The 23036-nt window shown below is 43.0% G+C and overlaps 1 protein-coding gene across 4 annotated transcripts in view; it reads left to right on the top strand.

The window, feature by feature from the left end:
* Positions 1 to 23036, top strand: part of LOC119029611 (electrogenic sodium bicarbonate cotransporter 1-like) — a 35385-nt gene that overhangs the window by 9849 nt on the left and 2500 nt on the right. For 2 of the 4 annotated variants that reach the window (XM_037116553.1, XM_037116551.1), the window contains 22 exons: positions 4224 to 4356; positions 5684 to 5844; positions 5929 to 6108; positions 7191 to 7267; positions 8796 to 8953; positions 9087 to 9174; positions 11197 to 11351; positions 12123 to 12239; positions 12663 to 12837; positions 15270 to 15403; positions 16428 to 16690; positions 17162 to 17217; positions 17337 to 17522; positions 18480 to 18593; positions 19203 to 19364; positions 19691 to 19869; positions 20290 to 20362; positions 21191 to 21259; positions 21960 to 22133; positions 22221 to 22385; positions 22520 to 22613; positions 22935 to 23012. In XM_037116553.1, the coding sequence (XP_036972448.1) occupies positions 4224 to 4356; positions 5684 to 5844; positions 5929 to 6108; positions 7191 to 7267; positions 8796 to 8953; positions 9087 to 9174; positions 11197 to 11351; positions 12123 to 12239; positions 12663 to 12837; positions 15270 to 15403; positions 16428 to 16690; positions 17162 to 17217; positions 17337 to 17522; positions 18480 to 18593; positions 19203 to 19364; positions 19691 to 19869; positions 20290 to 20362; positions 21191 to 21259; positions 21960 to 22133; positions 22221 to 22385; positions 22520 to 22613; positions 22935 to 22978 (2957 nt within the window). In that variant the 3' untranslated portion in view covers positions 22979 to 23012. Of the gene's footprint in view, positions 1 to 4223; positions 4357 to 5683; positions 5845 to 5928; positions 6109 to 6330; positions 6427 to 7190; positions 7268 to 8795; positions 8954 to 9086; positions 9175 to 11196; positions 11352 to 12122; positions 12240 to 12662; positions 12838 to 15269; positions 15404 to 16427; positions 16691 to 17161; positions 17218 to 17336; positions 17523 to 18479; positions 18594 to 19202; positions 19365 to 19690; positions 19870 to 20289; positions 20363 to 21190; positions 21260 to 21959; positions 22134 to 22220; positions 22386 to 22519; positions 22614 to 22934; positions 23013 to 23036 lie in introns of all 4 variants that reach the window. The other 2 variants (XM_037116554.1, XM_037116552.1) reach the window with 2 other exon arrangements.

The raw sequence follows: 23036 nt of genomic DNA, 5'->3' as shown, positions 1-23036 counted from the left end.
GGAGGTATCCATTAAGGTCTCAAAATGGGATGGAGACAGTGGGGAAAAAGGCAGGGATTTGACTCCCACACCACGAGGGCATGCGAGGACGACGATGGGAGCACCGCATACCTGAAGATAAACCGCTGCAAATCAGAAATTATAAGATATCCCCGAAACTGGTAATTAGTTTGAGTTCAAATACAGCTTAAATACGATATGTAGTGAAGTATGGCAACAGAATAAAATGCAAAGACCGTAAGAGATCAAAGATGCACTCAGGAGAATTTGGGTTTTCTTGCAGCTTCTGCAGACGAGTGTGCGTGAAGCAGTTTGTACTTCGTAAATCTTAAGTCAGCTGCAGTGAGAGGATGGTTTCAAGCAATACCCGAGTTAGCTGATAGATCAGAATAGTTGTGAAGTCAAAGTAGCCACGGAGAGAAAAAAAAAAAAGACTAGGAAACTGTCTTATTCCTCACAGGAGCAGCCCAGGCCTGTGCTTATTGTCAATCAGATCCTCTAACGATGATTAAAAGGATTATCGCTGATTATATTTAAGTGTTTGACCGTCTCTATGATCTTTTACCCCAGCATGCATTTAGACAAAGGTGGAGCAGCACGTCCGCCCGCTGAGCCCCGTTAATCTGCACGAGTAGCAATTTGATTTGAAATCCTTAATCACGGACCAGTTTGCCACCTCTTTCCCAGGGATCTCTGCTTTCCTCGTGTCTGCCGCTCAGCTCTCTGTCTCAGTCACCGAAAGAATCCAAGACGACTACTTTTACAACTACAGCAACAATAGTTTTTGTGAAGTTTGTCGAACATCACTTGGCGGCGTCAGCGGTAGGCAAACACAAACGTCACCGGCTCCACTTGGACACGCGCCCGGTCCGGATGACGTAGGCTGTCGCACATAACTTGTATTCCACCACAATATCATCACACCGAGCACAGGCACAAATGACTTCTACGTGTGTTAATCCAAGATGTTATGGTTTTCTTTCACACAGAGATTAATTTATCAATGGGGGGGGGGGGGAAATCACCAAACCCTAGAGCAGCCGGTGCTTTCCTGTTGGTTTATGTCAGCAACTGAGGCGCCAAGTGGAAACTGTTCCCTCTTGCTTTTGCTAGGCTCATGTTTCAGGATGCAAAATTAGCCAGTACCGGAACAGCAGGTAGATGCAATTTGCTGCATAACTCGATGTGTAATTGCTTGGCTGCAGGACTAGATGGAGAAAATTGTCAAAAATCACACCTCAGGGAGAACTGGGTGCCTCTTAATGGATTGGACATGGAGGTAAAGTCGTATCACCGATTGGACACAGGAGGTCTGTGACGCTGTGTGTTACGGATCAGGGTTCTGTTGCATCAACTGACAGCCTTTTTTTCTTCCCCCCATGCATCTGTTGTTACAGCTAAAGGTCGTGGCATATGATTCAGGACCTCTGTTTTCACAAGTTGGATCGGATCCGTCGAGACGAGAGGCATCGACATTATCAGTTCAGTAGCTGTGTAATGTCTCGCACAAGAAATCCAGGATCATGGTTGGAATAAAAACTGAGATTAGAGGTGACGATAATGGAAGAAGTAAAACACAATCGGGTCACACGAAACTCAAATGTTACAGCTTTCATCCCACCTGCGATCACACCTTTCTCGGCCGTGCTGGCCTCACATCAGACACCCCTGGCAGCAGACAAGCACTCGATTAATCCTTTCGCGCTGCTAGTTCCCCCGACGCTGTAAATCCTCCTTTGTTACACCTCATGCTCAGGTGTGAACCAGTCTGTGTGCTTAGTCATCTGAAGGTGCCATGATATGAGTTCTTAATCTCTCTCTCTCTCTAGACGTCTGAGTTGAGGTTTGGTTGAAGGGAAGGCTATGTTGTAATGGCACCAGTAGCAGCTCTTTCCCAGTCTTACAGAAGGCATTGGAGCACCACGTCCCAATATACTGTATCTACAGAGGGCCATTAGATTAAGTGTTTGTCGATATGATGACAGCTTTACAATTCTTCACTTTGCGATATCAGTGTTGTAAAATTCCATCACTGAATGTGACTTTAATGTCAGCAGCAGTCAGCCTGTCCCTTCAGGACCTTTTCCAAATCTCTCTGGCCTTTTCTTGCCCTGTAGCATTTTTTTAAACGTGTGTATGATTCAAACATTCGTTTAAATGCAAACAGTGTCGCAGGTTGTTCATCCATAGAATCGGACTGTACCATGAGCAGGCGGCGGTGGAACCAAAAGTAAACACAGAACGAGTGAACACAGTCGTTCACTTTTTTAAATGCTTCCTCCCAACACACACAAACAGACGAAGACTCTGACGTCCTTCTCATCCGTCTGTATCGCTGCAGAAGATCTGAACTTTAAACGGTCCAGCACGGTTGACTGAGAGGGCAGAACCAACTGTATGACGAGGATACGGCCACTGTTGGGATAAACAGTTTTGTCCTGTTGAGCAGTAAACCACTTCAGTGAGCCATTGCAAAAAAATGCTTATAACATCTTTGCCCTTTTTATCCAGTTAAAGGGCTTGCTGCTTTCTACGGTCCATGTTCTGCATCCACCTGCATCTCAGAGTCCCTCAATTCAGTGTCATAATGGGGCATGTTATCTTGATTATAAATGATCAGATCATGTCTCTGTCATCATTTCATTGTCATCATTGAAATCCAATTTCAGTGTGTGATTTAATGTGAGGTAGCGGCTAATCAATCCCAGACCCCCTTTGAAAAAGTATTAATTTTGTGAGTTGTTGAGTCAGGGAAAACATTTTAAACTTTGAAACGTTTATCTTTTTACATTTATTTAATTGTTTGTCCCCACTTGCAAATTCGGCACATGTAATACATGAAGTTATTCCTTGTTCCCGATGTGGTGACACAAACGGCCTTCCTCTGGGTGTGTTCGAGATGCCCTGAGAGCAGCGTCTGTGAAAATGTTGATGGGCTATAGCAACACGTAAACATACTTGTGTAATGGTACTCGGAGACTATGGGTAGCATTCAGGCCGACCGACATGTGCCAGACGGCAATGGCTCCAATTCAAAACACACACTACGAGACGGTACATGGAGAGCCCTCCACTTGTTGAATTTTCCGCTGTTTTGCCCTCCATCTAAATCCCCATAATCCTGTTGATTCTGCCAAACCCCGTGGAGGCGTCCACTTAAAAGTTGTGTGTAACCACAACAAAGGCCTGGTTTTTATTGATAACAACACCAGTTGTGAGGCTTAAGAGGTGAGTGGTGTTGTGTACACCATGTGGCGTCAAGAAGTGTCGCCCTGTGTTAGTCAGCTAAAGGACAACAGAAAGGCCCTGTGGTCATGATGAAAACACTGAAAAGATCCCCTGTGTTTCTGTGCATGGATCAAGTTGGCTTGTGTGTGTATAATGCAAAACAATACTGGTGTACAAGATGACGATACGCCAAGTGATCCATACTGCATCTTGGAGCTGTTTTCTAGTGTTTTCGAGGAATCGATCTTGTACTTCGTGTAGCTTAACATTAGATTTTCTCTCCGCAAGAGAAGAGTACTATTTTTAAAAACAAGCATCCTAAATTAGGCTTGGCTGCGCTGTGTGAGGATTAAAAGGTTACCGGCACTGTTACGTTGAGGTATCGACCTGCGCAATCCTGACTGGTACAGTTTATCAAGAGAAGGCTTCGGAAATAGCATCTAGTGACTAAGCATTTAACCTTCACTTTGTCTCACAGTTGCACAACTCTTCCTAGAAGTGTTAACAAGAATAAATCATTCTTAAATGCACAACCTGTTTTTAATTTACTTGGTATAAAACATTCTCACTGATGTTGTTGTATAACTTGGACTTTATCAGGCTTCTGGGCAAGCATGCAGAATCCTGCAGGTCGTAGCTACTTCCTGTGTCTCTATTGTGTAAAGAGGGAGATGCATTTGGTGCAAGTAATCAATTTTCTCAGGTCAGCTTGGTGACAGGGCTTGTCACACCGTTCTTGGAAGGAAGTAAATGTTTTTATGGGAAGGAAATGTTACTCTTCATGAGGGTGTGTTGTCAAAGTCTTTCCTTGTTGTGAATTTAGTTTTTCAAGGGCTGAAGTTGCTTAAGTGACAACGCTGTCCAAAGTGTAGTTCAAAACTACACTTTTAAGTGTAGTGCAGAGTTTAGGTGGTCAGTAATCTTTGTTGCATGTGTCAAATAAAATCATGACTTGTCGGTTTGTCGGTTCTCAACGTGTTTCTTTCTCCCTGCAGTTTCTCCAGCCGAGAGGATCAGGTTTATCCTGGGAGAGGAGGACGATGGTCCTCCGCCGCCTCAGCTCTTCACCGAGCTGGACGAGCTCCTCGCCGTGGACGGACAGGAGATGGAGTGGAAGGAGACGGCCAGGTGAGTCTCCTGAGCCGAATGTCTTTTTTATAATCTATCCTACGCTCACATTTAAGAGCCATGGGCAGTGTAGTCAAAGACTTCCTGTTTCACAGTCCCGGTGCGGTCAGCGGAACACAATCCCTTATGAATAAGAGCGTTTTGAATGTGTGGGGAAACAGGCCGTACTCCAGTGAACTCCCAGTCTGCTCTTATCTGATTGAGGACTGTAGTACCTGCTCTGTGTGACCAGGAAAGGGCAGAAACTCCCACATGTTCAGAATGAGACTTCCAGTAAACTGCAGCACATGAAGTGGGGAGATCATTGTTTAATGGGCGTTAAGTGGCTTTTCTGTCAGATTACGCAAAATCTCAAAAAAATGACCAGCGCCTAAGAAAGAAATGTGTTTCTTTCTGTCGGGCAAGTGCAAAGCTAAATCAGCACAGTCCATTTTTAAGATTAACGTGCTAATCGAAGTCCATTGCATGCTATTTTAAATAAAGAATATTCACAAAGCACACAAGTTGAGCGCTGTGGGAAGTTGTGTGTGTAGTTTGCTTTTTTTTTCTTTTTTGCCTTTCTTGGAGTAACATCGACAGCCGTAGTGATGAATTTTGCACACTCGTGATAAGCATTTCTTTTTTATCACTAGTCCCAGCAGCTCTTTGTCCCGTGTCGAGAAGGGGAAATGGGGGAAGTTTATACGAAAGGGAAGATGAATGAACTCCTTCAGGTCGACAGAGGCTCCGTCGCCTCCCAGTAAAGACGGCTGGTCACAGGCGTGTGGACCCCAGCCAGAGGGACACTCTATCCCCCTGAGGAAACCCCATCCTCAGGCCTCGGGAGAATGGCTCTTTGTAGTGGTGACATGTGGGGGCATTATTATTAAAAAGAATCCTTGTCCTGAGTCTTGCCTTCAAGGCTAAGCTCGTCCATGGTGGTAGAGCAAGTCACGTTTTTCTTGTGCTCAGCCAAACGGGTCCTAAAAGTCCCAGCACAGCATGTATTTCCTCACGTCTGCTTATTTTTGCACTCCTGCGCTGTTCTGCATCCCCTGTTCCTTTCTTGTGAACTGCGACTAATTCAAAACACCGTGGTGGTGTTGTGTAAAGAAAAGAGAACCCATCTTGTCTCCTTTTTTGTTTGGAGCCTCTATTTGCTCATAAACTTATAAAGCCACTATTACGTACTTTTTTTATTTATTTATTTTATTATTTATTTTTTGCAGTGACCTCGACTGAACTTGCTCGAAAGGGACTAAAGTAGAAAGTGAATACAACTGAATATAAGTGCATCTCAACGCTCTACCCCCTTTTATTTATTTTTTAATTTATTTTTTTTGTCCAGATGGATCAAGTTCGAGGAGAAAGTGGAGAAGGGCGGTGAGCGCTGGAGCAAGCCTCACGTGGCCACGCTGTCCTTGCACAGCTTGATGGAGCTGAAGACGTGCATCGAGAAGGGCACCATCATGCTGGACCTGGAGGCCGGCACGCTGCCGCAGGTCGTCGGTGAGTTGGCCGGAATAACCGGGACAGTTTTTAGAGGTTTTGCAAGAACCTGAGGGTAAAATCCTCAATGTCTCCCTCCGACAGAGATGATCACCGACAGCCAGATCGAGTCCGGTCAGCTAAAGGCGGATCTGAAGGAGAAGGTCATGTACACGCTGCTACGGAAGCATCGCCACCAGACCAAGAAGTCCAACTTGCGCTCGCTGGCCGACATCGGCAAGAGTGTTTCCAGTGCAAGTAGGCTGTTTTCCAATCAGGAGAACGGTAATGCCCGCCTTTTATTTTTTAAATTCTCTTTATCTTCTGATATCTGATCCTGAAACACTAACACCTGTTGGAGATATTTCTTTTTTTACTAATCCAACCTCTCACTTCCTGTCCTTCTCTGCTTCTCCCTTTCCCAACCTTGTTTTTCCTTGTCTTTTTGTTTCCCTCTCTTTCTGGGTCTGCACTGTCTTTGACCCCCCGCCACCGGGACGTTTATAGCACGCAGCCCCGTTGAGCATCCTGTGCCTTGTTTAAGCCCACACGACTCAGAGGAACCATGTGAGGTCATGAGGAGCTCCAGCATGGGATACCTCTGTAAGTGAGGTTGCAGCTACCCAAAGCAGCATAGTTGGAACCAGACTTGATGTAGTTTTTTATTAGTTTTTGAATGCCTAGTTCTAGCTCAGTTTTAGGGGTATCACTTCAGGCAGTTTGTCTCTTGACTTTATTGCAGGGAAATATTAAAAAGCACGCTTTATTATTGCCCAACGATCTACTCCCCATGTAAAACTAGCAGCAAATATGAAGTACAGTTGAGGTCGCCTTCAGTCCATCACACTAAAATAAAATTAAAAAAAAGCTGGACATGTGTTTATTCAATGCTGCAAACTAAAACGATAACGGTCCAAAAGCCTTACTCATTAACTCCAAATGCTCTTGACTAAATATTTATGTGGCAACCGAAGACTAAAAATGTCATAGACTCTGTTCTCCGGCATTGTCAGGAGACTGATGAGTAAATGGACCGCATCAGGCTGAGTTCCAAAGTTTACATTGTCACATATTTGCCAATAGTTGCCTAAGCAAGCTTCTGCTGACACGTATAAGCAGCCGTCCCAAGAAGGGCCACAGCTCTCTTCTCTCAGAAGCGTCTGAATGAATGACCATCTGGCACTGGACCCAAAGCTTAAGCCTTGCTACTTTTAGTTTTCTGGCTCTCCACTTGTACTTTCCCTGGTGCCTTTTTCTTTTCTGGGACTCAACTTTCTCCTCGGTCCATAAATGTCTCATTTGAAGCTCTGCGGTTTCGGCCGGCCTCTCTGGTCCTAACCGTGTCTTTTACCTTTTTATTTTTGCAGGTAGCCCAACTACTGCCCATAGAAACCTCACCTCCAACAGCCTGAGCGACTTCTCTGACAAACCAGAGAAGGATCAGGTAATGTGTTTGTGTCTCTCTCTGTATTGGTGCATTGAGATATGCTACTATCCTGCGACCTAATCGTGGCTGTAGCCATCGAGAAAACATCTGGAGGACTAAATCCTAAAATTTAAACACTCATGTCCTGGTGTTGTAAAACAATAACAACAAAAAATCATTAACACATGACAGGAAGCTAAGGTAGCTTACATGTAGGCTACAAACAGCTCAGTTAGCTAACATACATACAGTTAGCTGACATGCATACAAACAGCCCGGTTAGCTAATGCAGGTACAAACAGCTCAGTTAGCTAACATACATACAAACAGTTAGCTAACATACATACAAACAGTTAGCTAACATACATACAAACAGCCCGGTTAGCTAATGCAGGTACAAACAGCTAACATAAGTACAGCATTAGTACTTGTAGTTGTTAGCTAACCAATGTAAATCAAATAGCTCAGTTAGCTAAAGTACATTTTGTTAGCTAATATACATACAAACAGCTCAGTTGGGTAACTTGGCTACATCTCCCATAGCTAACGTACGTACAAACAGCTCAGTTAGCTAACATAAGTACAACATTTGTACTTATGTTGCTAACTAATGTAAATCAACTATCTCAGTTAGCTAAAGTATATTCTGTTAGCTAATATATGTACAAACAGCTCTGTTGGGTAACTTGCTTACAGACATCTCCCATAGCAGCTCAGTTGCCTAACATATGGATAAACAGCTCTGTTTGTTACGTTCGTACAAATGGCTCAGTTGGCTAACATACATACAAATGGCTCATTTGTTTAAATTCGTACAAACAGCTCACTTGGCTAACGTACGTTCAAACAGCTCCATCAACATGCGTGCTCCCTAACATACAAAAAAATTACAGCCCTGACCCAAATTGAGGATATTTGAGGTCTCCGCTCACAAAGCAGCACTATGCAGGGTCATGTGTTGAGCTGTGTGTGAGCCTCACATACTGATAAAGACCCCTGGCTCTCTCTCTCTCTGCTCACTGCAACAAAAGCTCATTGTTTTTCCGTCTTTGAGTTTCTGTCGTCACCGCACGCAGTTTCTCTCACTGTCAGGACTCATGATCGATTAGCAAGTGGTAGATGTACAGACACACCGAGTTGTAGATGGAAGATCACAGCGGCAGTTAAACTGTAACAACTGGAATTGTGTTACAGCGACAGTTAATGAAACTGTAGACCTGTGAAAACGTTCTGGCCTTTTGGCATAACACCCGTGCCTGAGTTAATCATCTCCCTAAGAGTTTGTATTTTCATCCACAACTGCTGTCCGGCACATAATTCTAGGAAAGGGCGGCTACTGCCTGTTCTTATGTGCTTATGGAGCCTCCGCTTGCCTTATCTTAATCACCACAATTATTTATAATGTCACTTCTATCATTGATCACACTGCACGAGACAGGAAAATGGAGCGAGAGCTTTTCAGTGCCTGATCCTCCTTCTCGTGTCATTTTCATCGTCTGACTTTTTTATTTATTTTTTTTCTTTCCCCATCTCTCGCTCCCAACAGCTGAAGAACAAGTTCATGAAAAAGTTGCCCCGCGATGCAGAGGCGTCGAACGTGCTGGTCGGCGAGGTGGACTTCCTGGAAACTCCCTTCGTGGCGTTCGTTCGTCTGCAGCAGGCCGTCATGCTCGGGGCTCTAACCGAGGTCCCAGTGCCCACAAGGTAGAGAACCATTCAGGGAAAAATGATCCCCCAGCACTTTTTATTTGATCTCCATGAAATGAGTTTTTTTGTTTTGTTTTGTTTTTTTTAATAAAAGTGTGCGCTAACATTTCATCTTTTTGTTGTTACTCAGGTTTCTCTTTGTCCTGCTGGGGCCCAAAGGGAAGGCAAAGTCCTACCATGAAATTGGAAGAGCCATTGCCACCCTGATGTCAGATGAGGTACTTCATTACTGTGCTATTCTTTTTGTCGCGTTGCATTTACTTTACATTCATTTACTGTACAATTTAATTTATTTTTGATGAAGGTAATATCAACCAACAAAGCATTTTGGTGCTAAAGAGATGCCCCGACCTATAAAATCATGCTCTCCAAATTTAACGGAACATGCTTGGAGAGCATGAACGCCTGTATTAAATACTGCCTGTACTTGTGGATATACATGTAATAGATTTTTCTCTCAAAACCAAACAATGTAAACCTCAGGGGATCACCAGATTCACCAGAATTCTTCCTCTGGGGACCATGAATGTGTGAACAAAATGTCACACGGACCCCTCCAAAAGTTGTAGAAATAATTCAGTCAAAATATAAATTCTGAATATTTAAAATGTTTTTAACGGATACACCAGAACCAGCTTCAGTTTCTCGCTTTCTGTTTTCTCCGGTAGCGTTTTGACACTATTTTTAAAAACTTGATCCAAAGAGAAAAACAAATTTGACTTTGAATTTCTCCAAATCTCAAATTTGATACCCTCAGTGTTTTTTTTTTTGTTTTTTTTTTAGTTTTTCCCTTGGTACTGAAAATGTTAGACAATATTTGATATTTGTCAAGATATTGTGTCCAGGTAAGAAATTCCAGTATTGTGACACTTCTTCATCTCAAGCCATCATCAAAGCTAGCGTAAAGATAACGAGATAATCAATACTGATAGTTTCATGTTTATTTATTAGATCCGCTGTTGCACTGAGTGTTAGGGGGCAGTCCACCTCCAGCACTTGTCCTCTTGCCAAATCTCTCAGCTCTCTGGATATTGCTGCATTAATGATCACAGCGGTTTGCCTGGCCAGTCCTGTTGGCACCGGCCAACTTGTAGCTTAATTGTTAAGCTGTGTATCGAAGTAGTTTTGGTTAGAGCTGAATAAATGCAATAGAATAAGGCAAACGATACATTTTAAACATTACTTTTAAACTCCTTCCATACCCTCAGCTCTCTGTGTGTTCAGTGTCTCTGGTGTGTACTTTGGTTCTCCTGCTCCAACGTCTCCGTGTTGTCAGGAATGTTAGCGGACGGCTCGTAAAGTCCTTTAACTCCCTGAGAGAAAATTCCCGCAGGCCTCAGCTCTTCCCAGCATGTTTCGTGTGTCAACATGGCAGGATAGGAAGTGTTTTTCCATGATTTCCTCAGGTTAAACTTTAACCTCTCGGCCCTCCTGTGACAGCTGTGTCACAGGTTCGTCAGATGTTTGCGTGTGTTTGAGTCCTCGCTGCCCGGTAGTACTTTACCAGCTTGTCCCTGGAGTACACACAGATAACAGCTCATTATTTGTGTACATTGTGAAAGAGTTCATGAAACTTTCTTGTTAGTCGTCAGTATTATGATGGGGAGGTTTGTTGCCATGATTTGCATTTCAAAGACAAGTGTTGGAAGTGAGTAGGATGCGTCCTTCAGTGAGTCATTGTAGTTGCAAACTGTTTACACAAGGCCTGAGAGAAAAAAAACATGTTGGAGTGATTACTAAAAAGTTTGGCATCGATCAATCAAACACTATGTACGTGGAACCTTTCCAACAAATCAAATGCAGCGCAGAGGGCGTCACAAGTGATTGACAAAACGTAAGATGTTGAAAATTTAGAGACTAATAGACCACCACCACAACAAAAAACCCTCAGTGTTATTTAGGATATGATAAACTTTATTGTCCCTATAGGGAAATGTGTCTTTGACTCATAAAAAAAAAACAAAAAACTAACCCATAAAAAGAGCACATTGCAACACAAATGAGAGATATTGCACTACCACCCATATTGCACAAATTATTCTATACTATATATTGACAATAATGTATAGTAATATAATCTTAATTGGAATTATATTTAAAAAAGAATTTTAATGGATAAAATGTGAAATTAACATGCTGATAAAACAAAATGGAATACATTTGAATGATTATTAAATTATACATTTTTTAAAAGCATGTTTTTTTTAAATGACAAATGTTTCTGTCTGTTTTCTGTGCAGGTGTTCCACGATATCGCCTACAAAGCGAAGGACAGGCAGGACCTGCTGGCCGGTATCGAGGAGTTCCTGGATGAGGTCATCGTCCTGCCCCCCGGAGAGTGGGACCCTGACATCAGGATAGAGCCGCCCAAGTCTCTGCCCTCCTCAGATAAGAGGTCCGCTCTAATCCGCACCACCTAATCCAAACGAGTGAAGCCACCGCGCACAAATCTGTTACAAATCCGTCCAGGGTGTAACATGAACGCATGTTTGACAGCCAGAAAATCTTCCCTACATCACCTCATTCTCCTTTTCTCATTACTGTGTTACATACCTGTTCTATCATACGTATTATTGAGTATACCAAAAAAAAAAGGTTGTAAATGTAGTTCATCAAAAAAACCAGATGTCCCGCTGCATCTAGTTTACTGAGCGAGCTTCTGTGCACGGCGTAAGATGCAACTACATCAACTGAGCTGCAGAGAAAACAAGACAGATGCCACAGATAACATACTTTTTCTTTTCACTTCCAATTTGCAATATCAAGATGCAATGTTAAGATGAAGTAGTACGTGCCAGTTGTGTACTAATACATGCAATACGTACTTTGTGAGAACAGCTGGAGTACGTAGCAAAGGTGAAACAGAGAAGTATGTGATTTTTGGATCACCGCTCACGTAACCTGCTGAACACTGGCTACAAAATTACAGTTGCTGGATATCAAATACAAAATTATTGTTTTTAATTTTTAGCTGAAAATGGCTTCTTGTTCCAACTTGTTTTCATAAGTGTAATGGTTTTATAAAAAGATATTTATACATTTGCAAAAACAAAATTGATTTGACCTCAAACTGAACCTGAACTGAACGTCAGAATGCTTGAGTTTATTGACATCTTGTGGAATGTGCCTTTCTGCTTGTCTGCGGCTTTTATTTTTTTTTTAAAAGGAAGAACATGTACGCCGGATTAGAGCCGCCTCAGATGAACGGCGACACTCCCCACGATGCGGGACATGGAGGGGGAGGAGGACACCAGGTTGGAGAGGAGCTGCAGCGCACCAGGAAGTAAGTTAGGATGTCGCCTTGTTGGATGGAGGAAATGATTTTCAATGCAGTGAATGTTTCGGTCTAATTAACATCCTTATTTGTGTTTTTAAAGCACAGCTGTAACATTGCCATGATCGATATACTGCTAGGTGACAGTGTGGCCCTCATGAGGGCGTTATCGTTCAGATTATGATCCTGATGGCACGTGAAGATATCTGCCGTAAAGGAAAAGTCATAACTTGGGAAAACATTTGGCGTTAGTGAGTCCTGAAGTGCTTCATTGTTCTGCAGTCACGGAAGACTAACTTGTTTTTGTGCCATTTAGCGCACGTGTTCCTTTCCGTTTCGTCCACCTTAAGCGAATCAAGTATAATTGCTGTTTCCACAGTTGTGACGAGAAAACGGTGTTTCAGCCACTAACTCGACTGTCCATCTTTTAAGGTTTTGTGGAGGTCTCATCCTCGACGTCAAGAGGAAGCTGCCATTTTTCGCCAGTGACTTCTATGATGCGCTACACATCCAGTCGCTGTCCACCATCTTGTTCATCTACCTGGGCACGGTCACAAATGCGATCACATTTGGAGGCTTACTTGGCGACGCTACGGAAAACATGCAGGTAACACCTCCACCACCCTGGGCTCCTAATGTCTGCTTGCTTTCAACACACTGACCCCTCTGTTGGAAAGTCTCAAGCCAGAGCCAGAGTTACAGACATGACTGTCTTTACTGTTTTTTTTCATGATCGGTAAACGGATCACCGAAAGTTGATAAATCACACCTCATGTGATGTAATCTCTAACCTGGTTTGTTACTCAGAACCATCCAGAATGGAGCCTTAAGTCAATTTTAATCAATCGGATCAACAGTAGGAGAGCGCTTCCAGTGAGCCCATTGGTAAATTAAACTCCTGCTGAAGCCAGCTGAGAAACGAGTGACGTCACTTCATTGAGGAAACTTTTAGTGACGTTCCTTCAATGGAATATACCAAAGCATCTACGCTAACCTGTGTAGGAGCTGCCATTGTTTTCCAGTGAACAGTCGGTTATCACGCTGGTTGTCACACCTAAACGCACCCGCGGCTGCCGGGTTCAACCCTTGTGTGTTTTACCTGGCAAGATGGATTTTTGAGATGGCATGACTAAATGATCTTATGCAACCTGCAGACGTGGAGGTTAAACGCACTCCCCCCTCAGACAACGAAGACCATTTCCTCAGAACTAAATCAGTCTGTACTTATGTTGTTTCATCACTTCCCAGATAGATTCTGATGCTGACGTTGGCTGTATGTGTGTGAAAGTTCCCAGATTAAATTCATTGCTGATAAGTGGTAAACTGGCTCTTACGGACTCGCCCATGCCAAGCTCTAATGTCAGAGGGTAATGGCATGAGACTGAGTCTGTTTTTAAGATGTCGGCTGTCTGTGTTAAGTCACAAACTAATGAGCAACAAAAAGAGTTCACTTCAGCTGATAAGCCATGCTAATGTGGAGCTCAAAGGCTCATACTGCATCCATCTGTTGTACCTGCTGTTGATGGGGCCGCATGTGGAGGAGTCGCTACCATTTTGTGGTTTAATGGCAAACGCTGCGGTTGCCCCTGATGACCGAGTGCATAATGTTGCCCAGTCACAACAGCACCGTGCCTTGGCCTCCCTCCTAGGAAAGAGCTGCTTCCCTGTAGACCTGCAGAGCACCAGCCTGGAGGATTTACCCAGGCCGTAAATAACCACAGATCCAGATTACGCAGTCACTGTGGCCTCGTCATGGCTGCATTACCAACGTCCCTCCCCTTCCCACCACCACCACCACTGTCAACCCCCCACGCTTTTCCACTTGGAGCACAGCAGAGGGAATCCCTGCCCTCATCTACCCTCTTCTCAGAGCAGGTCTCAGGTGATTGACAGCTACAGTAGGCCGTTCTATCTGCTGCATAGACGCAGCATTAGGCTTCTAAAATACTGTCTGAACAACAGCCATTTGGTAAATTTACTAATCCCACACTGTGCTCTGATACAAGTAGTAAAGTATAATCAGGAAACTGTACTTAAAGCTGTTAATCGATTGATTGTTTTGTTTCTAAAAAAAATTGAAAAATAGTGAGAAATACCATCTGAATTACCCAGAGCCCAACATGTCACCTTCACATAATCCCATAATTATATCACCAATTACACTAGTTTATTACTCAAATAAATATTTTAGTCGTATTTGTTGAAACTACAGCTACCCAACAGGATGCACAGTGTCACATTTAATTATTTTCGACAAATTATATATATGTTTCAAATGTTTTGTTAGTAAAAGTCTTGATGTTAATTGTTTTGTAACAACTTAAGTTACTTTAAGTGGAAATACATGATGACTAGAAATCCCAATGGGCCGGCCTCGCAGCTGTGTGATGTGTAAAGGGAAGTCAAAGCATCCAGCTGAGTTGAGTCGAATTATGGGAGTCACGTTGCGTAACTTGGAAAAATATGCATAATGATGATGAAAGAAAGTGTCTGTTGAGCAATTTCTTTCCAATGCAATTTGATATTGAGTCGTGACTGACGTGTGAACGTGCAGCCTAACATGTTCCATTAGCTGCGTGTTGAGTCTTGAGTGCAGCTGCGGTTACATGGACAATATTTCTTCGATCTGATTCAAATCTTTCTGATTAGAATTCCTACATTTGGTATAATTATTACTCCGATTTTTGAAAAAAGACAATTATTTTAACATAATTTCAACATTATCTGCAGTTTACCAGCCAGATCCTCTCTCAGAGGAACGTGTAGAGGCTGAAAATGATTGAGACGGCCTCAAAAAAGTAAATAGTTCTTTTGATCTTTTTGGGGGATTTAGGCCACATTTACACATTTGCAAGATTTTCCTATCCTATTGGACTAACTTGACCTATTAAAGCTTTACACCACCTGTTTCCAGTCTGTTTTAGGGATTATTGTTCTGATTATTATTATTATTATTATTATTATTATTATTATTATTGGAATATTAGGGTCCATGTGAATACAGCTTGTTTTTTTGTTTTTTTCCCCCCCGTCTTGCAGGGAGTGTTGGAGAGTTTCGTGGGCACGGCACTGACAGGAGCAGTGTTCTGCATGCTGGCTGGTCAGCCCCTGACTATTCTCAGCAGCACAGGCCCGGTGCTCGTCTTTGAAAGGCTCCTCTTCAACTTCAGCAAGTGAGTTGGCTTCTGTTTCGAAATCTCTCGGTCGTATTGGCGAGGGGTGAAGTAGAGTTCACAAACAGTAAGGAGAAGCCTGGGAGGTATTTATGGAGAGAGAAAGTTTTCTGTCCCCTGAGGACAGGTGTTTGTGTGTTAACAAAGATGCTCTGCGCATGAATACAATCCAAATAAAAGCATTAGAAATACAAATGGATAATTCACATTTAAAGTAGGTTGGCAGCTTTGCTTTAAGGTTTATTTTAGCAGGATCTCTCTGGAGCTTACTGTAAATCTCATGGCAGGTACAGATGCCAGCTGAAGGGTAATTTCCTAAAGAGCAGCACCACATGCAGCCTTTTCTAGAACCAGATGCAGTAGTGTGATAAAGTGTGCTCAGCAAAAGGTTATGTCAATATTTCAATAAACATATACATGTTCACCTCAGGGAAGCAATAATGAGCTTGTTAAATGCTGACTTCTCCTTCCTCCTTCCACTACACCCTCTTCCTCTCCCAGAGTCATCTAGCATTACCAAACACCAGGCTGATGTTCCATTATTAATAATTCACTCTCATTTAATTTTACACTGCGAGTGAAGAACGTCACAGCGTCTGTGTCGTCCAAACGTTTCCATGTCGACGGTTGCTGAGTCAGCAGCAGCTGCAGGCCGGTCTACACCGCGCGTATTTTCTATAGAGAGGAAAGCCTTCGGAAAACTCGGATCATTTCTCAGCTTCAAAATCAATATTGTTTTATTTATTTGAAGGGCTCCAGAGCATAACTAGCTTTGTTTAAAAAAAAAAACACTTTAAAGGATAAGATGACCAAAAAACAGATGGAGAATTGTTTTAAAATGTAAATAAAATAATTGCTCCAGATAGCATGTCCAGCACAATCTATAACTCTCTGGAACTTGAATGTACATCATTTATGCACCCATTTCAGACGGGGTGCATGCCAACACTGTTAGCTTGGCTAATGCTGTGAATATTTCAGCTTTAATTCTACAGCTCACAGTTAACCTGTCCCTTTTCCACAGAGACAACAGCTTGGACTACCTTGAGTTCCGGCTCTGGATCGGCCTGTGGTCGGCGATATTCTGTCTGGTGCTGGTCGCCACAGACGCCAGCTTCCTGGTGCAGTACTTCACGCGTTTCACAGAGGAAGGCTTCTCTGCGCTCATCAGCTTCATCTTCATCTACGACGCTTTCAAAAAGATGATAAAGCTGGGGCACTACAACCCGATCAACACCAATTACGATACGAACCTCATCACTCAGTACGACTGCCGCTGCATGCCTGGTATGTAGTCTTCACATGGCTGGAATGGCCACGCAAAGATGGTTAATTTGAGCCATTTGTACCGTCTCCAGTACAGACGGTGTCTGATAGCAGCACTCGGTAATCTTAAACCGTCCTTTACTTCAAAACTCATCTTTGATTATTTCAGGGTGCCATCAAAAACCGGACAGTGAAAGCTGAACGGCCATATTTGGTTTAGTCACATTTGGCAGTGATTCCACCATTGTATGTTGAACAAAGCCTTCATCTTATTCCTGCTGTGTTGACAGTGGAGATAACAAATGATACTAGTATGTGTTGGCCTTTTGATATCACTGTTTACTTTCTCAACAGCCCTATCAGTTTTCTGTGTCGCAAGTGACTTGGCAGGATTGTTGGGGACAGTGATGCTGACACGGATCCAAAGCGGAATATGTGATACCGCGAGTAATTCTCATGTTGGTGATTAGATATCATTTTGTTTCTCTGCAGCAGGGAACTCTTCAGAACTCCTTGATCTCTCCTCCTGGACAAACAGTACTGACCTGGTATGTGGTGTCCTTTTTTTCAGAAGTTAAAAACTGTAGTTCAGATCATTTATTAATGTAGCTGTTTTTTCTCCATATATTGTTGGTTTGAGAGACCTTTTTTGTCCTTGTCTCTGCAGCCAGTGAATGCCACCTGGGCGTCCCTGACCAAGAAGCAGTGCTTGAAGTACGGAGGGCAGCTGGTTGGAGAGACCTGTGGCTACGTGCCTGACATCACCCTGATGTCCTTCATCTTGTTCTTTGGGACTTACGCCTGCTCCATGGCTCTGAAGCAGTTCAAGACAAGCCGCTTCTTCCCCACCACAGTGAGTGATGACACCCCGTCAGTGGATATGTAGCAATCCCAAAAGACATTTCAGCGTTTATTATGTCTAAAAACAAAACGTAGCGTTATGCAGGAAGTCGCCCGAATGTGAATGAACCTTAAAACCATTTCCTCGTGTGTGAGCATTTCCTCATCAGCATGAGTCACGTAGATTTTCATCAGCGATGGTGGTTGATTCAGGATGAGAACGACTCCCATCATTGTTTTGCTTGACTCAGTGGTAGAAAATGACATACTGTGCATTTTTAACAGCGCTTGAGGTAAAACACAAAAACTACTGAACAGATCTCCATGAGAACTTGGATGTGGGATGATACTCACAATGATGATCCCTAAACATGGTGACGTTAAGCAAGTATAATGTTCATCATCTTGGTTTTTAGCATGCTAATTAGCACAAAACACAAAATATTTGGTCTTAAACAAAAGTATTAACCAGTTAGATATTTTGATTATCTGATTATGGTGCTCGATTTAAATTGTCTGTAGCAAAATGTAATGGCAATGCATCCACTACTTGTTGAGATATGTCAGTCTAAGAAGCAGCTGATATTGCCGATAGCGTGGCCAATCTTAGCATTTCTGGATGCAAATGTATCATTTGCATAACAACCATCTCCATTCGTTCTCTGGCAAATAATTCAAGTGGCTCTCTGTCAGCTTTTGGGCTGGTTTAAAACCCATTAACAATGAGTCACCTATTGTTGAACAACTGTGTTTACTTACCATAAACGACACACACAATTGCACTCGCAGAAGTGAAAGCACACACTCAGCCAGGTAATATCTGTCAGTGTTTATCTACAAAAAGTCGTTTAACAGGATTTAATTCTTTGTCAAACAATTGTAGAGAAATGCACGTGGAGTACCTCATATCAACACAGGGTGAGGCATAAAAAACCTTTGTCAAACCTGCTCTGATGTTTCCTCCCTCCAGGTGAGGAAGCTCATCAGTGACTTTGCGATCATCCTGACCATTCTTCTCTTCTGCGGCGTGGACGCCTTCGTCGGTGTAAACACTCCAAAGCTCATAGTGCCAAGTGAATTCAAGGTACATACGACACACAGAAGTGCTTGTTACAGAAAACTTTGTTTGTCAGGTAAATGATAATGACCAGCCAGGTGCAGCTTCCTCTGATTACACTGATAATGACCCATGTTTCTGTCAGAAAGCTGAAAGTTAAAATCCCAATATAATGCTTTCTTTGTAGTTCGCCTAGTAAGCCGTATATATTACCTGAAACCAAGGCTTAGTCAGTCTTGGAGATTGAGAAGCTCAAATGTTCCTCAGCCGGCGTTGAGGCCTCCCCTCTCCGCCTCGACACAGAGGAAGGGAATGATGGGGTAGAGGAGCGGCGGGTGCCTGCATCGAATAACAACTTGATTATAGGTGATGTGAGAACACAGAGGATCTGATGGTTGCGAGCACAGAGCTAGCTTTGTTTGACCACAGAGTCTTAAATCACAGATTCCTGTCAGGTAATGATGCTCGAGTAATTTCAGACTGTTCAGTGTTAAGACTCTCAGAACGTGTGGTGAAGCCACTTTGATATTCTGTTCTGTTTGAGATGTTATCCATGTCCACACAGAAAGAGGATGATACACTGGATGGTTTCAGGTCACTTTTAACGGTCTCATTCTTCTTCTTCTTTTTGTCCAGCCCACGAGTCCAATGAGGGGCTGGTTTGTTCCTCCTTTTGGAGGGAACCCCTGGTGGGTGTACCTGGCTGCCTCACTCCCCGCTCTGCTAGTCACCATTCTGATATTTATGGACCAGCAGATCACTGCTGTGATTGTCAACCGGAAAGAGCACAAACTCAAGGTTGGTAACCTGCCTCAGAGTTGTAACCTTTCAAAAAGTTCTGGGAACAACAGATGAATATATTCAAGGATTAAACTGAAAATCAAGGTCTGTAGCCTGGATTCAGACGTTACTAAAAGCCCAAAAAAGACAGAAAGATGATGATGTTCCATATTTTCAGTGTAAGTTCAACTATTGAAATATATTTTCTGCAAACTTTTATAGCTGTGTGATCATAAGATCATTTTGAGAAATCATCCTGATGCTTCCTTCATCTGTGTTAACTGTGACCTCCTCTCTTCATACCTGTGCCTTCCTCATTATTCTGCACTCTCTCCTCCTTTCAGAAAGGAGCAGGCTATCACCTGGACCTGTTCTGGGTGGCCATCCTGATGATCATCTGCTCTTTCATGGGCCTGCCGTGGTACGTGGCTGCCACTGTCATCTCCATCGCCCACATTGACTCTCTGAAAATGGAGACCCAGACGTCGGCCCCTGGGGAGCAGCCCAAATTTCTGGGTGTGAGGTGAGCATGATGCATGGTGCAAAAGTCTTTCTATTTTCCCAGAGTAAGCTTTTGACAGTTCCAGGGAGTTGATTTACAAATAGGTGGCAAATAGGCAGACAAAGTTATTTCTAACATTAAGAGAAATAAACAATCCCTCTTTAATCTTTCAGGAATTCTGTTAGGAAAGATTAAAAACAGAAGAACACACAAAAAAAATTCTTTGCAGAGCCCTTTTATGTATATAAAGATATACACATACCTGTACATCAGTTGTGCTTTGGAGAGAGTAGCTTCTTTGGAAAACATCACAAAAAAGTTATTTGATTACAATCACTGCAGTCTATAAAAAAGCCTAAGCACTAGGACTGTGAACCAAATCTACTTCCTTTCACATTCATGACAGTTATTGATCATCCTTGTGTTTTTCCACCAATCCAGGGAACAAAGACTCACCGGTACCTTTGTGTTCCTGCTGACGGGACTCTCTGTCTTCATGGCCCCGATCCTCAAGGTAGAGCTCCAACTTCTTAATTCCTCCTTGGAAACATGGATTACTGTCCGCCTCTTTTAGGACAAACTCCTGTCACCCCTGTTAAGATTGCGAATAATTTAAAATCTTTTATTCATCCGATTAGGGACTCCCTTAGTTGAAGTAATGCGATGTGAAATAAGCATGTTCATTAGGGCTTAAGCTCCAATTGCAGCTGAGTGACTTCTCGTGTTTCCATTCCCACATAAAGTTGCCAAAACAAAAATGTGAAGTCACTGAGCGGTGGTTGTTGGAGCTGCTGCTCCCTCTTGTGGATAGTTTGAATAATGTCCTTCTGGTCCAGCACATGCATTTTTATCTCTCTGGGCTGTATTGCTATAGTGTGTGTGTGTGTGTGTGTGTGTGTGTGTGTGTGTGTGTGTGTGTGTGTGTGTGTGTGTATATATACAGTATTAACTTTTTGGGACAAATGCAAAAGGTTTAGTATAATTTCTGAATAACTCTCTTTCAAATGTCTTGCCATCTTTTCATCTTTATGTTTTTAGACACCAAGTTTCTGCACTTGCTTCCCAAATTGTAGTTGACTTTCTTCCCCTCTTTTTTTAAAGTTCCATAACACCAAATAACTAGTCGCTAGTCACACATGCCCCGATGGCAGCCAAGCGACTGATCACACCTGTGTGCAGACTGCAAGAACATGTAGTCAAGAACAGAAAAGCTGCTTGTGGACTATTTTTAAACTAAGCAATGCTGCTCAAAATAGACATTCTCGTTACTTGTATGAAATGAGCGGTGCTTTCTGGAGCTTCTCTTACATGTTACATGTTCTCGTTGTTCTTTGTCCTTCAGTTCATCCCCATGCCTGTCCTCTACGGTGTGTTCCTCTACATGGGTGTGGCTTCACTCAATGGTGTTCAGGTGAGTTAAACCTGTTCCGTACCTGCTACTGCTACCATTCTATATGACAGCAAAACAAAATTACAGTACTCGTTACTTCACTTTTGTTTCATTACTGTATTGAGCTCGAGAGTCTTAATCATTTATATGTTAAAATATCATACAAGACATCATGCTTTAATAAGCAGCCAATCTTCAGTTAGGAGTATGTTTGCTCTTGTGTCTAAGAGGAGGAAAAAGTAAAAATGCTTAAGAATGTAAATAAACTGTTGTACAATACTTAGTGCTGTTTTTGGGGAGCTGTGTTTATTATCTGTTATGGCCTGAAGGTGGTGCCAAGAGGTCGTGGGGTGCCGGTGTTTGCATGGCGATGCTCCAGTGCAGATGTTTTTTGTTTTTTTTTTCACATCTCATCAGCCATCAGTCACTGTTCTGTGATAAACGACAGCCATCCACCAAGCAACAGCTAAAGTTAAGATGCAACATATTTTAGCAACCAAGCAAAGCTACCTGTGGCTAAGTAGAAGCTAAGACGCAACATGCAGTCTACTGGTGGACAGCTGGCAGTTAAAATGAACCATCTAAATAAGACAACTTGCCCCACACTTCAGGCCCCTGAGCCCTGAACTACATTGGCCTAATGACAGGTTACTGCCTCTTACTGCTGCTAACAAATCAAATTTGGCTACAGCCTTAAAACGGTCTTGTTTGCTCTTGTCAGTTCATGGACCGCCTGCAGCTGCTGCTGATGCCAGCCAAGCACCAGCCGGACCTGATCTACCTGCGGCACGTCCCCCAGAGACGCATCCACCTCTTCACCTTCATCCAGGGCCTGTGCTTGGCCGCCCTCTGGATCCTCAAGTCCACTGTGGCTGCCATCATCTTCCCCGTCATGGTGAGAAATGGCTGCCATCTCTGATGCAGATGAACATAACCACTCTACCTGGGCATGAGGCTAACCGAACTCTCTCTCTGTCTGCAGATCTTGGCTTTGGTTGCCGTTCGTAAGGCGATGGACTACGTGTTCTCCCAGCACGACCTCAGCTACCTGGACGATGTCATCCCGGAGAAAGACAAGAAGAAGAAAGAGGACGAGAAGAAAAAGAAAAACAAAAAGAAAGGAAGCATCGACAGTGAAATGGAATTTGTAAGTCCTTTCATCCAAAAAAATGTATATGTTAATAGTTTACTGAAACCCAGTGTTGTCATGTGATTGTCTACATCCTCCTGTAGATCCTTTAAGTCCATGTGAGTTAATGTTCTCCATCCCTTCTCCCGCAGTCTGACTACCCGTACAATGACAATATCCCCACTATAAAAATCTCCATGGATATGATGGAGCAGGAGCCCATGTTGGGCGACAAATCTTTGGATAGTGAGTACTGTACAAGCCAGGGTTTTTGCTTTGCCAAAGCTTTCGGAGCTCCTCCAGCTTCTCTTCTGAAAGGCTTCATGCTCACATTCTGTCCTCTCACACTGGCCTTCTTGCATGCACTTAGAAAATTTAAGATCAATATGCTTTTTTGAACTCTTCTTTATCAGTGATCGAACCTGCTAGTTTGAACCTAAAAGCAGCTTTGCACTCTTGCCTACTTTTCCTTTTTCCTCTCTTTTCTCTGCTGGTCCATACAACAAGAGCTTTTGTGAGGTATTTTTTTAAATGTGCATTTCTTTTCTCTTCCCCCCCCCTCTCCAGGAGATCAATCCCAGACTTTCCTTAACACGCATTCACCGTGCTGAGCGCTACTTTGACTCTTCCACGGTGGCCGAGTAAGTGAGTACCAGCCGCCATTTTTAT

The sequence above is a fragment of the Acanthopagrus latus genome, chromosome 12, assembly GCF_904848185.1.
Source record: "Acanthopagrus latus isolate v.2019 chromosome 12, fAcaLat1.1, whole genome shotgun sequence".
Taxonomy (NCBI): domain Eukaryota; kingdom Metazoa; phylum Chordata; class Actinopteri; order Spariformes; family Sparidae; genus Acanthopagrus; species Acanthopagrus latus.
Note: the sequence above shows the minus strand (reverse complement) of the source record. Positions and strands in the feature narration are given on the sequence as shown.